Raw genomic sequence first — 14,624 nt, 5'->3', positions numbered from 1 at the left:
AATTTTGTTAATTCTTTCGAAGAACCAACTCTTTGTTTCATTGATCCTTTCTATTGTCTTTTTTGTTTCAATATCATTTATTTCTGCTCTTATTTTTATTATTTCCCTCCTTCTACTGACTCTGGGCTTTGTTTGTTCTTCTTTTTCTAGTTCTGTTAGGTGTCGTTTGAGGTTGCTTATGTGAGCTTTTTCTTGTTTAGTGAGGTGAGCCTGTATTGCAATGAATTTCCCTCTTAGGACTGCTTTTGCTGCATCCCAAATGATTTGGTATGTCATGCTCTCATTTTCATTAGTCTCCAGATAAAATTTGATTTCTTCTTTAATTTCTTCAATGATCCATTGTTTGTTGAGAAGCGTGTTGTTTAGTCTCCACATTTTTGCACCTTTCTCTGCTTTTTTCTTGTAGTTGATTTCTAGTTTCATAGCATTATGATCAGAAAAGATGCTTGATATTATTTCGACTCTCTTGTATTTATTGATGTTTGCTTTGGTTCCCAAAATATGGTCAATCCTTGAGAATGTTCCATGTGCACTTGAGAAGAATGTGTAACCTGCTGTTTTTGGATGAAGTGTTCTATATATATCTATTAAGTCCATCTGGTCTAATTTTTCATTTAATTCTATTATTTCCTTGTTGATTTTCTGTCTGGATGTTCTGTCCATTGGTGTTAATGGTGTGTTGAGGTCCCCTACTATTATTGTATTGTTGTTGATGTCTTCTTTTAGTTCTATTAAGAGTTGCTTTACAAATTTTGGTGCTCCTGTGTTGGGTGCGTATATATTTATAAGTGTTATGTCTTCTTGGTGGAGAGTCCCTTTTATCATTATATACTGTCCCTCTTTATCTTTCTTTATCTGTTTTGCTTTGAAATCTACCTTGTCTGATATTAGTATAGCGACACCTGCTTTCTTTTGTTCATTATTAGCTTGGAGTATTGTTCTCCATCCCTTCACTCTGAGTCTGTGTTTGTCTTTGGGGCTGAGGTGTGTTTCCTGGAGGCAGCATATTGTTGGATCTTGTTCTTTGATCCATCCTGCCACTCTGTGTCTTTTGATTGGGGAGTTCAATCCATTTACATTTAGAGTGATTATTGAGATGTGGGGGCCTACCACTACCATTTTGTGTCTTGTTTTCCGGTTTTCTTCAATTTCCTTTATTTCTCGTCCCATGGTTTAATCTGTTCTGATGTAGAGCTGCTACTCTCTGTTGTTGTGCTTCTACTTATCTCCTCTGCTCTTGGTTTTGTAGCCCCTTTCCTTTTTTGGATTTTTCAGGAATGAGGGTTTTCCTGAGGATTTCCTGTAGAGGAGGTTTTGTGGCAATGAACTCCCTTAATTTTTGTTTATCTTGGAAAGTTTTTATTTCTCCATTGTATTTGAAGGATATTTTCGCTGGGTAGAGAATTCTCGGCTGTAGATTTTTGTCCTTCAGATTTTTGAATATATCATTCCACTCTCTTCTAGCCTGTAAAGTTTCTGCTGAGAAATCTGCTGATAGCCTGATGGGGGTTCCTTTGTAGGTTAGTTTCTTTTGCCTGGCTGTCCTTAGTATTTTCTCCTTGTCGTTGACTTTTGCTAGCTTCACTACTATATGCCATGGAGTTGGTCTTCTTGCATTGATAAAGTTTGGAGATCTATGGGCTTCTGTCACCTGAAGATCCATCTCTCTCACCAGATTTGGGAAGTTCTCAGCCATTATTTCTTTGAATAGGCTTTCTGCCCCTTTCTCCTTCTCTTCTCCCTCTGGTATACCTATAATCCTTACGTTGCATCTCCTAATTGTGTCTGATAATTCTCAGAGAGTTTCTTCATTTCTTTTTAGTCTTGCTTCTCTCTCCTCCTCTGCCTGCAGCAATTCTATATTGCCATCTTCCAAATTGCTAATTCTTTCCTCCATATTATCGGCCCTACTGTTCAGAGCATCTAGATTTTTCTTAATCTCCTCTATTGTGTTCTTCATTTCCAATATTTCTGTTTGGTTCTTCTTTATTGTATCAAACTCTTTTGTGACATAGCTCCTGAACTCGTTGAGTTGTCGGTCAGAATTCTCTCTTAACTCATTGAGTATTTTAATGATGGCTGTTTTGAAGTCATCATCATTTAGGTTATATATCTCATTTTCTTTGGGATTGTTTTCTGTGTATTTGTTACTTTCTTTCTGTTCTGAAGATTTAATGTATTTTTTCATATTGCTTGATGTTGTTGATTTGTGCCTCCGCATGGAGATAGAGTTTAGTTGCTCCTTTCACTTGTTTCAGCTGCTTCGGTGGGGGAGCAGCTGTTTATACTGCACCAACCAGGAACCCTGTCCACAGTAGCTAACTGGGCCTCGCCCCTCCTCGTAGCCACAGTGGCCCTTTGGATTCCCTCCTCTGCCGTGGGGGCCATCACAGGGGGGCTTCAGGCTGCTGGTGCCTACTGTTGCAGCCCACCTAGATGTGCTCCCTCCTTGGGGTCTGCAACGGTGTTATGGGCTTTTCCAGCGGCCAGGGGTGGGATCACTTATATTTGTTGCTCCGTTGCTGTCGGCACCCACAAAATCTCACTTGTCCTCTATGGGTCACAGGAGAGCTATTGGCATCTTCTACAGTCTGTGGTTAGTTCACCTAGCTATGCTGCTTTTGCCCTGGGGTCTTCCAGCCTTGTGGCTGCCGGCTGGGTGCCTTCTACTGGTGCTGTGCAGAGGCTTTCCCTAAGGCTGCTGTGAGCCTGTAGGGTTTCCCTCTAGGCTACAGAGCTGGATCTCTGGAACTCCCCCCAGCCCCAGTCCTCTCCGAGATCTCCAGCTATCCCTAGTCCCACGGGGCAGGCAACGGCAGCTGGGGGTCGCCTCGCCCTCTGGGATTCTCTCCGGGCCTCTCCCGGAGCCGTGAATGCTGGGCGTGGCCCCTCTGCTAATGGCAGACAGAGAGTTTTGTCTGCTGCCCAGGCGGAACTCCGGAGCTTCCCCTCCAGGTCACAGAGCCGGCCTTTGAAACTTCCCCCAGCCAGTCCTCTCCGAGATCTCCGGCTATCCCTAGTCCCACAGGGCGGGCAAGGGCAGCTGGGGGTTGCCCCGCCCTCTGGGATTCTCTCCGGGGCTTTCCCGGAGTTGAGTGCTGGGCGTGGCCCCTTCGCTAATGGCAGACAGAGAGTTTTGTCTGCTGCCTGGGCAGAATTCTGTAACGTCCCCTCCGGGGCGCAGAGCGGGCCTATGGAACTTCCCCCAGCCCCAGTCCTCTCCAAGATCTCCGGCAATCCCTACTCCCACAGGGTGGGCAATGGCAGCTGGGGGTCGCCCCACCCTCTGGGATTCTCTCCGGGCCTCTCCAGGAGCTGTGAATGCTGGGCATGGCCCCTCTGCTAATTGCAGACAGAGAGTTTTGTCTGCTGCCTGGGCGGAACTCCGGAGCTTCCCCTCCGGGTCGCAGAGCCGGCCTTTGAAACTTCCCCCAGCCCCAGTCCTCTCCAAGATCTCTGGCAATCCCTAGTCCCACGGGGCGGGCAATGGCAGCTGGGAGACCTCCGTACCCTCAGCGACTCTCTCTGGGGCCCTCCGGGCGCCGTGAACACCAGGCGGGGTCTCCCAGCCAATGGCAGGAGAGACTCTCCCCGCGGGCTCAGGTGTGCAACTCCAAAGTTTCCCTCTGTGTTTAGGAGTAATTGCGGGGGGTTTAGGTAGGGTTCTGGTCACCTGTTTCCACCGTCGCTCCTCTGCTGTGTGCTCGCTCCTGCCCTAGATGTGTGTAGATCCTCTGGGGGCGTCCGTTGGAAGAAAGCCACTTGCGGGTACTAGGCTGCTCGGTCGGGGTTGGAGAGTTTTCACCTATTTCCACATCCTCCCGGAGGAAAGTCCGTCCGCCTTCCGATGTATAGTCGCGTGGGTATCTCAGACGTCCTGAGATGCTGTCTGTATATCCTTTGTCAAGCGATAAGTGTCCAAATAATTGTAGACTCGAAGGGGGAGAGACAAAGAGGACTACTCACGGCGCCATCTTGGATCTTCTCCAACAAAAACTGTTTTTAATAATTACTATGAGTGTTTATATTACTACTAGCTCTGATGTACTTACACAGCACTCTGGATTCTACTTACTGAAGCAGTCTTTACCAAAACCCACCCATAGTTCTCCCCTGCTTAGCTTATATGCCAAGAATATTTATTTATATACTTGTCTGGCAACTCAGCATCTGGCCACTAGAAAAATTTACCCTTCCACTTGAAAGAGGGTAACGTTCAAGACTGACAAACGTTTAGCTACATCTGTCTGGATCTTCTTCAATTTCCTCTCACATGCTTCCTAAGGCCTAGTAGCCAGTTTCCGCTTCTGGCTCAAGGCCACTCCATCACTGAGCGCCATCTTTGGGAAAGCTCCACATCCAATCCAATGTCTTACACATTGGATGATTATATAATGCAGTGATTATGATGGAGCTGGTTCATTAACTGTGAAAGTACAATTTACCAGACTAACTCAGTTCTTAACTTTCCTCTAACAGTATTCACCTGAATTGAAAAAGAAATGAAAAGAAGGCAGTGCAGATGAAAGCATTTAGGGATGGCAGGTTTCTTCCTAAAAGCCAAAACATATTTGGAGGTTTTCAATAGGTATATGAGAAGTAAACCATCGTGGTAATCTTGATTCTTCACTAAAATGTTATTTTGAGAACTTATCTTGGCAGTGCTTATTATAGATTTCTTCCACCCCCAGATGACTCATTGCCTTAAGGGCATTTGGGAATGGAAAGGACACTTGCTCTTCTTCATCTTTTACCATCAACAGAACAATTCTTTCATACGTCCTTGAGCAGCTCCCATTTACATGACTCATAGCACTTCTTCCAAACCTCACACAACACAATACTCACTATTTTATTAGAAAGTTGGAGCAGAAATTTGAAGCCAGACTTTACAGTTTCTTTTATCACTTACTGTATAACCTCAGGCAGGCTATGTAACCATCTGTGTTTCTGTTTTCTCTTCTTTAAAAGTTGATAGCAGAGGGGTTTTTTTGGATCAATTGATTGATGTACTTAAAATAGACCTTGACATATAACAACTATTCAGTATATGTTATCTACTATTAATATTTTTCTGATAGATTCTCTACTCATCCTCCATCAAATATCAATCTTGAAAAATGACCTTACTGATTACTTCACAGCTCACATAGCCATCGAGCTTGAACTCTTGTACATTCTCATCTCATCTTGCTAACTTAGCCTCTATCATTCTTCCTTTCTAATCTCCCATCTTTGAAATTATTCCTCAGCCCAGAATGATCAATACAGCTGTGCACCAGATATTGTCTCCTCCAGAATCTTGTTAATTAATTGCCCTCTCCTTCAAATATCCTCAATATTTCCTTCTTCAGTGAGTCTTTAATCCTGGCCTATAAATATGTCCAACCCTCTTATTTTAAAAATATTCTATGGTACAGCCACTTTGGAAGACAATTTGGCAGTTTCTTACAAAGCCAATTCATGGTCTTAAAATTGTACTCCAGCAATTGTACTCTTAGATATTTAACCAAATGAGTTGAAAACTTACATCCACACAAAAAACTACACATGAAATGTTTGTAGATTTTTTATTCAGAATTATCAAAAGTTGGAAGCCACTGAGATGTCCTTTAATGGATGAATGGATAAACAAACTGTGGTACATCTATACAATGGAATATTACTCAGCAAAGAAAAGAAATGAGCTATCAAGCCACAAAAAGACATGGTTAGGGGCCCGCCTGGTGGTGCAGCAGTTAAGTTCGTGTGCTCTGCTTTGGCAGCCTGGGGTTCACTGATTCAGATCCCAGGTGTGGACCTATGCACCACTTATCAAACCATGCAGTGGCAGGCGTCCCACATGTAAAATAGAGGAAGATGGGCACAGATGTTAGCTCAGGGCCAATCTTCAGCAAAAAGAGGAGGATTGGTGGTGGATGTTAGTTCAGGGCTAATCTTCCTCAAAAAAAAAAAGAAAGAAAGAAAGACATGGATGAAATTTAAATGTATTTTGTTAAGTGAAAGAAGCCAATCTGAAAAGGTTAGGTACTATATGATTTCAGCTATATCACATTCTGGAAAAGGTAAAACTAGAGACAGTGAAAAGAAAAGTTTCCGGGGCTAGGGAGGGATGAATAGGTAAAGCACAGAGGAGTTTTAGTGCATGAGACTATTCTGTATGATCATAATGATGGATCCATGACATTATTTGGCAAAACCAATAAAGCTGCACAACCCAAAGCATGAACTCTAATGTAATCCATACATTTAGTTAATAATGATGTATCAACATTGGCTCACCAACAATAACAAAAGGACCACATCAATTCAAATTGTTAATAATAGAGGAAACTGTGGGCTGGAAGAGAGAGTATATGAGAACTTTCTATACTTTTTGTTTAATTTGTCTGTAAACCCAAAACTTCTCTAACAATAAAGAGTTATTAAGAATAATTTTTAAAAAATATCAAGAAGGTTCATCTAAATAGTTTCACAGCAGCACCTAAATTTGTATTTGATTGAATAACTTGGAGAAGGTATATATGTACACCAGGGAGAGGGAATCTTGGGCGGCTGTCTTAGCAGTCTACCTACCCTACTATCTTATCTTCTGCTGTCACCTCTTAACAACATCCTTTGCAGCAATAGACTAAAGCTGATGTCCCCTCTACTTCCAATTGGGCTGTTTCTTTTTCTCTTTCCATATATTCTCCTGGATTAGTTTATCTGCTTCCATGTTTACAGCTACTTTTTACACCGTGTTAATCGATTTATCCCACCTAGTTGATTCTTCTGAATTCCATACCCATATTTCTAGCTGCCTGTTCATGATATCCATTGGAATTTCCAAAAGAGACTCAAGGAAAACTCATTAGTGCTCCCATACAAACGTATAAAATAAGAACACGATTCTCCCTGTCAACTTTTTCTCTCTATAAATGAGATCATCATTTACTCGGTTGCTCAAAACAGAAAACTTAGAGCTCTGGTTGACATTTGTGGAGGGCTTAATATAGACCAGGGACTCCCTTAAATTCTTTACAAGTATTAACATTTAATCCTCACAACATCTCTATAGAGAAGGTACTATTGTCTGGAAAACTTGGCAAAGAACCTTTCTCAGGGTATTATATCTAGTATGAGCTAGGGCTAGAGTCAAAATTGTCTGGCTCAAGACCTAAGCTCTTAACCACTGTGCTATCTATTTTTGGTTATCAAGTCCTATTAATTTCACCTCTGCAGTGTCATTAAAGCTCATCTCCCTATCTCTAGCTGAGCTGTCATGGCCTTGGTTCAGGGTCTCATGGAATATTTCTCTCATTTCTAGACCTGGATGGGTAACCTGGTGGGGTTACCATCCACAGCTCTTGCCTATTTCAAACAACCTCTACATTTTGTCACATCAATCACCCTTAAATGGAAATGAAGTTTTTGCTTCCCTGCATAAACTCTTCCTATCCAAACTTCCTAGCCCACCATACAAGGACTTTCTCCACTGATTCCTGCCCATATTTTCTGCCTTGTCCATTTGTTCATAAGTGAATCCATATCATGTCTCCCTTTTCTTTACAGGTCTGTCTTCACTTCAATCCTGTGAATTCCTTATGAGATGGAACCTATATAGATTAGTGCTTGGCATATAAAATGGACTCAATAAATATGCATTGAATAAACTATATTTGGAATCTATCTTTCCTTGTTACAAGATTCATATTAAAAGACGACTTCAAGAAATTAAATGAAGACTTTATTTCCGTGACTGAAAATACCAATTTATACCATATAGTTCTCGCTATATGGAGTAGATGTATATGCAGTTAATTACACAGGAAATATTTCTATCTGTTGATATCAGGCACTGTGGTCTGATTCTCCATTTCATGGGTTACACCAATATCTTTGTTCAAAAATGTGCCTGACTATGTTTGTTTGTTTGCAGGTAGCTGGATCCACAGCAATGGTTTCTACTCAGACTGCTTTACTTCACCCCACCCCTACGTGTTTTATGGTTAAACATTTAACAGTAATCCACCTATAGAGTAGATAGGCATTTGACTATGACAACTGAAGGAAATGGCAGATACCGAAGGAATGAACAGGATCACCCAACTGCACTGATGGACTATGATAAACCACATTTCCTAACAGCATGATTCAAATGTTCTTTTTCAAGTTGTAATTAACTCACAACTGGTTAGTTTGGAGACAGTCCTGCTTTGGCAAAACAAGCAAGGTTAATTTCTGGTGGTCACCATTTTAAAATAAATTCTCACATCGAGAACTTTCAAGCTTTCTCTGTCTCGCCAAGCTTGCTCCCTTCTCTGGTTTACACTTCTAATAATTTTCATGTGCTCCTTCTGCTCAACCTTGAGGGTAGACTCCTGACCTCCTTCCTAGAGGTGCGAACGATGCCAGGGTTAGCGACTGCTCTGCGGTTCCCCAAAGCTCCTCCTCCCCAGATCGTGACAATTCTTCGGACGCTGAGGTTGGGAAGCAGGACAGGGGACAGTCCCGGGGTGCAGCTCCGAGAAGAGGAGGCCGAATCCTGGGGACTGAAGAGGTGGCGCAGGGGACCAGCGTGCGATGCGCAGCGTGGACCCTTTTGGCCGTCCCGCTGCCGCTCAACCTGCCCACTGTTCTCGTCTGCCGCCGGGCTGGCCGGCGCGGGCCGCTGTCCACAGTGGGAGGTGCTGAAAGCAAGGAGCGGGCGCGGGGGCGGCGAGGCGGACGGCTCCTCCGAGCGCCCCCCTCCTCGCTCCGCGGCTCCTCCAGCCCTCCCCTCCTCCCGCAGCCATGTTCCACGCGCGGGGAGGGGTTGGGGGAGGGAAGAGGAACGGGGGATCAGGGCGGAGAGAGCCAGCTCTGCCTCGGGGAAGGAGGGGATGAGTGTTGGGGAGAGCAGCGGGAGGAGGAGGAGGCGGCGGTGGCGGCTAGCGAGGAGCCAGCGCTGGGTCCTGCAGTAGGACTCCCAGGAGCCACCATCATGGTGAAGAGGAAGAGCTCCGAGGGCCAGGAGCAGGACAGCGGCCGCGGCATCCCCTTGCCCATCCAGACCTTCCTGTGGCGGCAAACCAGGTGAGGGGCGCAGAGGGCGCGCCGCGTGCTACCCGGGGCTGGGGGCGCTCCTGGGGCCGCCCGGGCCGACTCCTCCGTCGCCGCTGGCGCTGCTACTGAGGCCGCGCCACAGCCTGCAGCTCCCTCTCGGGGGCTGGAAAGCAAGCCCTCTGCACTCGCTTGAAAATACGCATTTAAAAAATATTTCAGTGAAGTTTGACCACAAGCAGCTTGGCAGTTGTCGAATAAATATATACATTATTTAGGGGGTGGGAGGGCAGAGAGGCTAGGAAGTGGGGGCGGGGAACAAGGGAAGATAATTATGACTGGTTGTGCTCCTGCGTCCAATTCCCCCTCCATCTCCTGCTGTAATTCCAGCCCAGTGACCTGTTGTTTTTCCAGCTCCTTTTTGGCGTATATCTGCTTTGCCCACTTGTTAACCATTTTTGCTCGGATTCAGCCAGTGTAATCTTCCTCGTTAAAGCCCAGGGGGAGAATGACTTTTGATAAGGAATTTTTCTTTTTCCTGGAAAGTCTTGAAATCTATTCCAATAAAGAGGAAACGTTTCCATTCTCCTCCTCCTCCTCCTCCTCCTTTTTCCTTTTCTTCTTCTTCTCCTTCCTGTTTTAGAGATTTATCAGATAAGAAATTAGATTCTAGAAATCATGACCTACAACCTGTGTTCATCTTTTCAGTTTTTAATATGATTGTACACAGGAGTAATGCACCACTTCTAACCATTGGCGATTTAGAGTCTGATAAGGTAAAAGTCTTCAGAATGAGTGGATACAAAACACCTAGAGATCCATACCTCTTTCATATATGTAATACACATGTAAAAACAAATGTCTTCAGCTGTTCAACAGCTGCTCATTAACAAGCTGTAGGACAGCATGAAGTTTGAGTTTCATAGCACCATGTCTTATTCGTGAAAAATATGTCATAAAGATGCTCTGATAATAATTTTACTTATATTTATAACAACTATCTCTATTAATTTTTCAGTGCATTTTTGAGGCCTAAACTGGGGAAGCAATACGAAGCCTCTTGTGTGGTATGTGACATTCACCCTTTAATGATTATTTTCATATTCTGTGTGGCAATTTCAACCCAAAGAAAGACGTTAAATCATACTGACTGTATGCATTAATTGGCAAATATCATTGTGCACCTACTGTGTGGCAGGCTCAGTGTTAGATGACGGGATAGAGCAATAATCAAATATAGATTGTGCATTCTAGTGGGGGGAGGACAGGCCACACACAAATAAGTAAAACACACAGTAACCAGATGGTCATAAGTGCTATGGAGAAAAATTAAGCAAGAAAGGAAATTAGGAGCACTAGGGTGGGAGTTTCATCTTAGAAGTGGTGGTTGAATAAGGTTTACTTGCTAACGTAACCCTTGGATGAAGACTTGGAAGAAAACATGGAGGAATAGCTGAGGGAAGAGCAGAGGGAACAGCAAATCTAAAGATCCTTCACCCAGAGTGGGGAGAGGAGGAGCAGTAAAAGACAGGATAGAGAGACTAGAGAACCAGGTAGTGGAGCCTTGCAAGGCAAGCTTAATAAGTCAAATCCTTAATCAACAAAATCGGACTGTTATGTAATGGAAGTTCATAGGATAGGTGTCCATGAACTACTCAAACAAAGTAATATGCAATTCTGAACTTTAATGTCCTGTATTTGTTGTGGAAGTCTGAAGATGGAGGATACAACATAATTACTAAAATAATGCTATTAACGTTTAGGCTAAATACGGTGCGCTTGTCCTGAGGTTCTAAAGGAATCCTGTATCCCTATAAATTTCCATTTTACAAACTGAGAACAAAAGACGTGAAATTGTGAAGCAAAATTGAGATAGATTTTTCAGACTTCATTAAAATTTGGAGCTCACATAAAGGTCTTCACTTGCATATATTATAACCTAAAAGTGGAAACCTACCCATTTGGATATTATCATGAATATTTGCAAATGACTACAACATGTCCTTCTAGTAAGGGCTCTGAGATATGTCAGGGCCACAAACTGTGATGGAAGCCAACAGGAGAATTAGACACACACACACACACACAAATACACACTCAAATAGGAATTTCTTTTGTTGTATCTCCTGCCCTTTAAAGTTGTCACAGAGATATTTTTTAAATATAACTTTGTAATTAAGGACCTTTTAATGGAATTTGTTGTTGTGCTTAGCTCAAGTTAGAGTAATTTGCCACTTGAAATCTCTGAGCCTTGCTTAAATCGTGCTTACAATTATACTAGCTTAAAATAATCCTGACTTTTCTCTGTTCTTGGCAAAGATATGTCTGACATTTTAATGTAGTCACACAATATCAAATAACTAAGTCACATTCATAGATAGATAAATAGCTAGATAGATGATAGATATAGAGATATAAATATAGAAAACAATTTCCAGGGTTTAAAAAATTATATTAGTAACATTTAAGAAGACAGTCATACTAAGTAGCTAGAGCCGCCTGAGATTATAAAATATGTAACGCATCTTCTAAAATGTATTCATCAAGACTGTACAAATTCTTTGTAACCTTTGAATGTCTAACACACTCACCCATCACTTAATGAATACTTAGATACCTGAAGGCTGAAGAATTTAAAAGAATTTGGGTCTGCTTTTATTTAGTTTCCTTTAAAAAAACACAAAAAATAGTATTTCTGATTACACTCCTTAACCAAACCTCAGCGTGCCTTTTATTATGAAGGTGAATTTCTTATTTTTCTCTTTTAAGTCACAAAGTAAAGAATCTTCGTTGGAGAATCTCTATGTTAAGCCATGTCTTTTTCTCAGGTATCCTAATAATTCCAATAATACAACTTGAACACATGGGACTTGTGTTATTGTCCCTCTAGAGTGTACTTACACAATTTTGTTGCCCATTTGGGGCATCAAGTAGCAATCAGATTCTGTTCATACAAGTCAAATTTTTATTAAACTTTTAATTCTAATATTTGGTAGCTACATTTTCCCCAACACCTTATATACTATATACTCCTTCCCCTTCAAGAATAAAAAAGAACTATGTAGGTCAACCTTGCTCTGGGAGGCTTCTCTCTCTAGAAGTGTCCAGGGCCAGGATAGACAATTTAATAAACAGCAAAGCAAAAAACTAAAGGGGGCTTATTTCCCTCCGTTCTTCTCTCTCTCCCCTTCTTTCTTTATTCAACAGATACATTAAGTATCTTTATGGTTACAAGCATTAAGTAAGGAACGTCTTGTGCCAGGTCATTGCTAAGGACATGGAATAACCCAAAATCAGATTTTTTGAAAGAATTGTGTCTTACTAAACAACTGTGGAAGGTTGACATAGATTCTGTCCCTCAAGATGCTTTCACAAAAGACGTTTCACTTTGGCCTGCCTGTCACGTTGGTTGTCTCAGCAGCATTTTATAAAATACTACATCCCAAAATTTAATGAGTTAAATGTCTTGTACTCTTTTTTAGAGGAAGCTTATTTTGGTGGAAAGAAAAATCATTTCATAATTCAAGCCGTATACTTTAGATCAAAAACCTGAAAATGTGTAAACAGTGGGAAATTATCGCTGACCCATTGCATGTCAACATACACAATGAAGAGCCATGCGAGTGCCCTCTGAAGAACTGGGTCCGGAGATATGCATCTTGTAGTAACTTGATGTCCATTTTCTCACCAATCAGAGTCTCTGATTCCTTATTTTACCTGCCTTTTTATTTTGTATCAACAGTCCTTTGAACGAGTGTTGGTAGAAAACAAGCTGCACGGCCTCTCTCCAGCCCTCTCAGAAGCCATCCAGAGCATTTCCAGATGGGAGCTTGTGCAGGCTGCTTTGCCCCATGTCCTCCACTGCACTGCGACTCTGCTTTCAAACAGAAACAAGCTAGGTTGGTGTTCCTGTGTTGCTTCTTTATGGCATACCATTGTCCTTTGTATTCAGTCATAACAACCACATTTATTGGGTACTTACTATTTTCCCAGGTACTGTAAACACATTATGTCGTTTAATTCGCACAAAATCCTCTTCACGTTGCTACAACTATGATCTCCATTTTACCAATGAGGGAACTGGCTCTCTTATTTTTAATTTTACAAGTAACACGTGAATATATTCTCCTTTTAAACACTAAAATATTTTAGGGAAGCTAAGGACTATCACCCATCTAAGATGAATTCCAATCAGAATTGTCCCTTTTGCCCTCCCAACTCCTAGAGCGAACACTTTCACTTTGTAGTATTGTGCGTATGTGTGTGCATATGCATAAAGGTTATTTTTCTTTTTCAGATTACTTTGCAGATTTCCTTTCTCACATGGTACTAAGTCCTAGGCATCTACCCCATGGTGGTGTACATGCTCGTCTCTATCCAGTTCCTTCCCCTCATTTGGGTCTCTGCTCAAATGTTACCTTTGTAGAGGGCCCTTTCTTGGCCACACTGCCTAAAATAGAGTAGTTGTTATCTTCAGAGCTTATACCCTTAACTGCTATGCTGGGGCCGGCCCCGTGGCCGAGTGGTTAAGTTCATGTGCTGCCCTTCGGCCACCCAGGGTTTCGCTGGTTTGCATCCTGGCTGCAGACATGGCACTGCTCATCAAGCCATGCTGAGGAAGTGTCCCACATAGCACAACCAGAAGGACCTACAACTAGAATATGCAACTACGTACAAGGGGGCTTTGGGGAAAAGAAGAAAAAGAAAAAAAAAAGAAGATTGGCAACAGTTGTTAGCTCAGGTGCCAATCTTTAAAAGAAAAAAAACCATTATGATGCCTATTTGGAAATATATATGAGTATCTGACAGAAGAGATGTAATGCATGTGGTTTCTCCTCCTGTGACAGCACAGCGTTCTGCAGAGATTGCAGCTGGTTAGAAAGCTCTGAATAATAATGAGCCCTTCCAGCAGTGGTTATAAGAGGTCAGAGAAATGCTAGTGTCTCCCAGGAAATTGAACCACAGAGCAAAGCAGGAATGTTCTTCCCAGACCCAAGGTTGACATCCATTGTTCTGCTCACAGAGTTTGTCCTAACCTGTCTGTGTGGTTGTCCCATGCAGGCCACCAGGATAAATTGGGTGTTGCTGAGACGAAGCTCCTTCACACCCTGCACTGGATGCTCCTGGAGGCCCCCCAGGACTGCAATAGCGAGCGATTTGGAGGCACAGACCGAGGCTCCAGCTGGGGTGGCAGCAGTAGTGCTTTCATCCACCAGGTTGAAAACCAGAGTTCTCCAGGGCAGCCTTGCCAGAGCAGCTCCCATGATGAAGAAGAGAACAACCGGAGGAAGGTCTTCCAGAACTCCATGGCTACCGTGGAGCTCTTTGTGTTTCTCTTCGCTCCTCTGGTCCACAGGATCAAGGTAAGCAGAAAGCTAGTGTCAGGCTGCGGTGGGATACAGGTGAGGTGAGGGTAGGCTTCAAATGATCTTTCCCTATTTGGTTGTCCATGTCTTTGTATGATCTTATACAAGCCACAACATGGAGATCTTTATTTATATATTATACTACTGAACATTATTTCAAAGACACAAATCTCCATGTACCATTTACCTACTTAAAAACTTCAGTGGTCCTCCACCTGCCCAAGATAATGCCCA

At 42.7% G+C, this 14,624-nt stretch overlaps 1 protein-coding gene across 1 annotated transcript in view; it reads left to right on the top strand.

The window, feature by feature from the left end:
• Positions 1 to 8,965: 8,965 nt before the first annotated feature.
• The window catches only part of UNC80 (unc-80 homolog, NALCN channel complex subunit), a 215,786-nt gene continuing 210,127 nt past the window's right edge, over positions 8,966 to 14,624 (top strand). The window contains exons 1-4 of the mRNA XM_046644309.1: positions 8,966 to 9,057; positions 10,043 to 10,091; positions 12,767 to 12,923; positions 14,086 to 14,387. Of these exons, the coding sequence (XP_046500265.1) occupies positions 8,966 to 9,057; positions 10,043 to 10,091; positions 12,767 to 12,923; positions 14,086 to 14,387 (600 nt within the window). The remainder of the gene's footprint in view (positions 9,058 to 10,042; positions 10,092 to 12,766; positions 12,924 to 14,085; positions 14,388 to 14,624) is intronic.

Source organism: Equus quagga, chromosome 17 (genome assembly GCF_021613505.1).
Source record: "Equus quagga isolate Etosha38 chromosome 17, UCLA_HA_Equagga_1.0, whole genome shotgun sequence".
NCBI lineage: Eukaryota > Metazoa > Chordata > Mammalia > Perissodactyla > Equidae > Equus > Equus quagga.
Note: the sequence above shows the minus strand (reverse complement) of the source record. Positions and strands in the feature narration are given on the sequence as shown.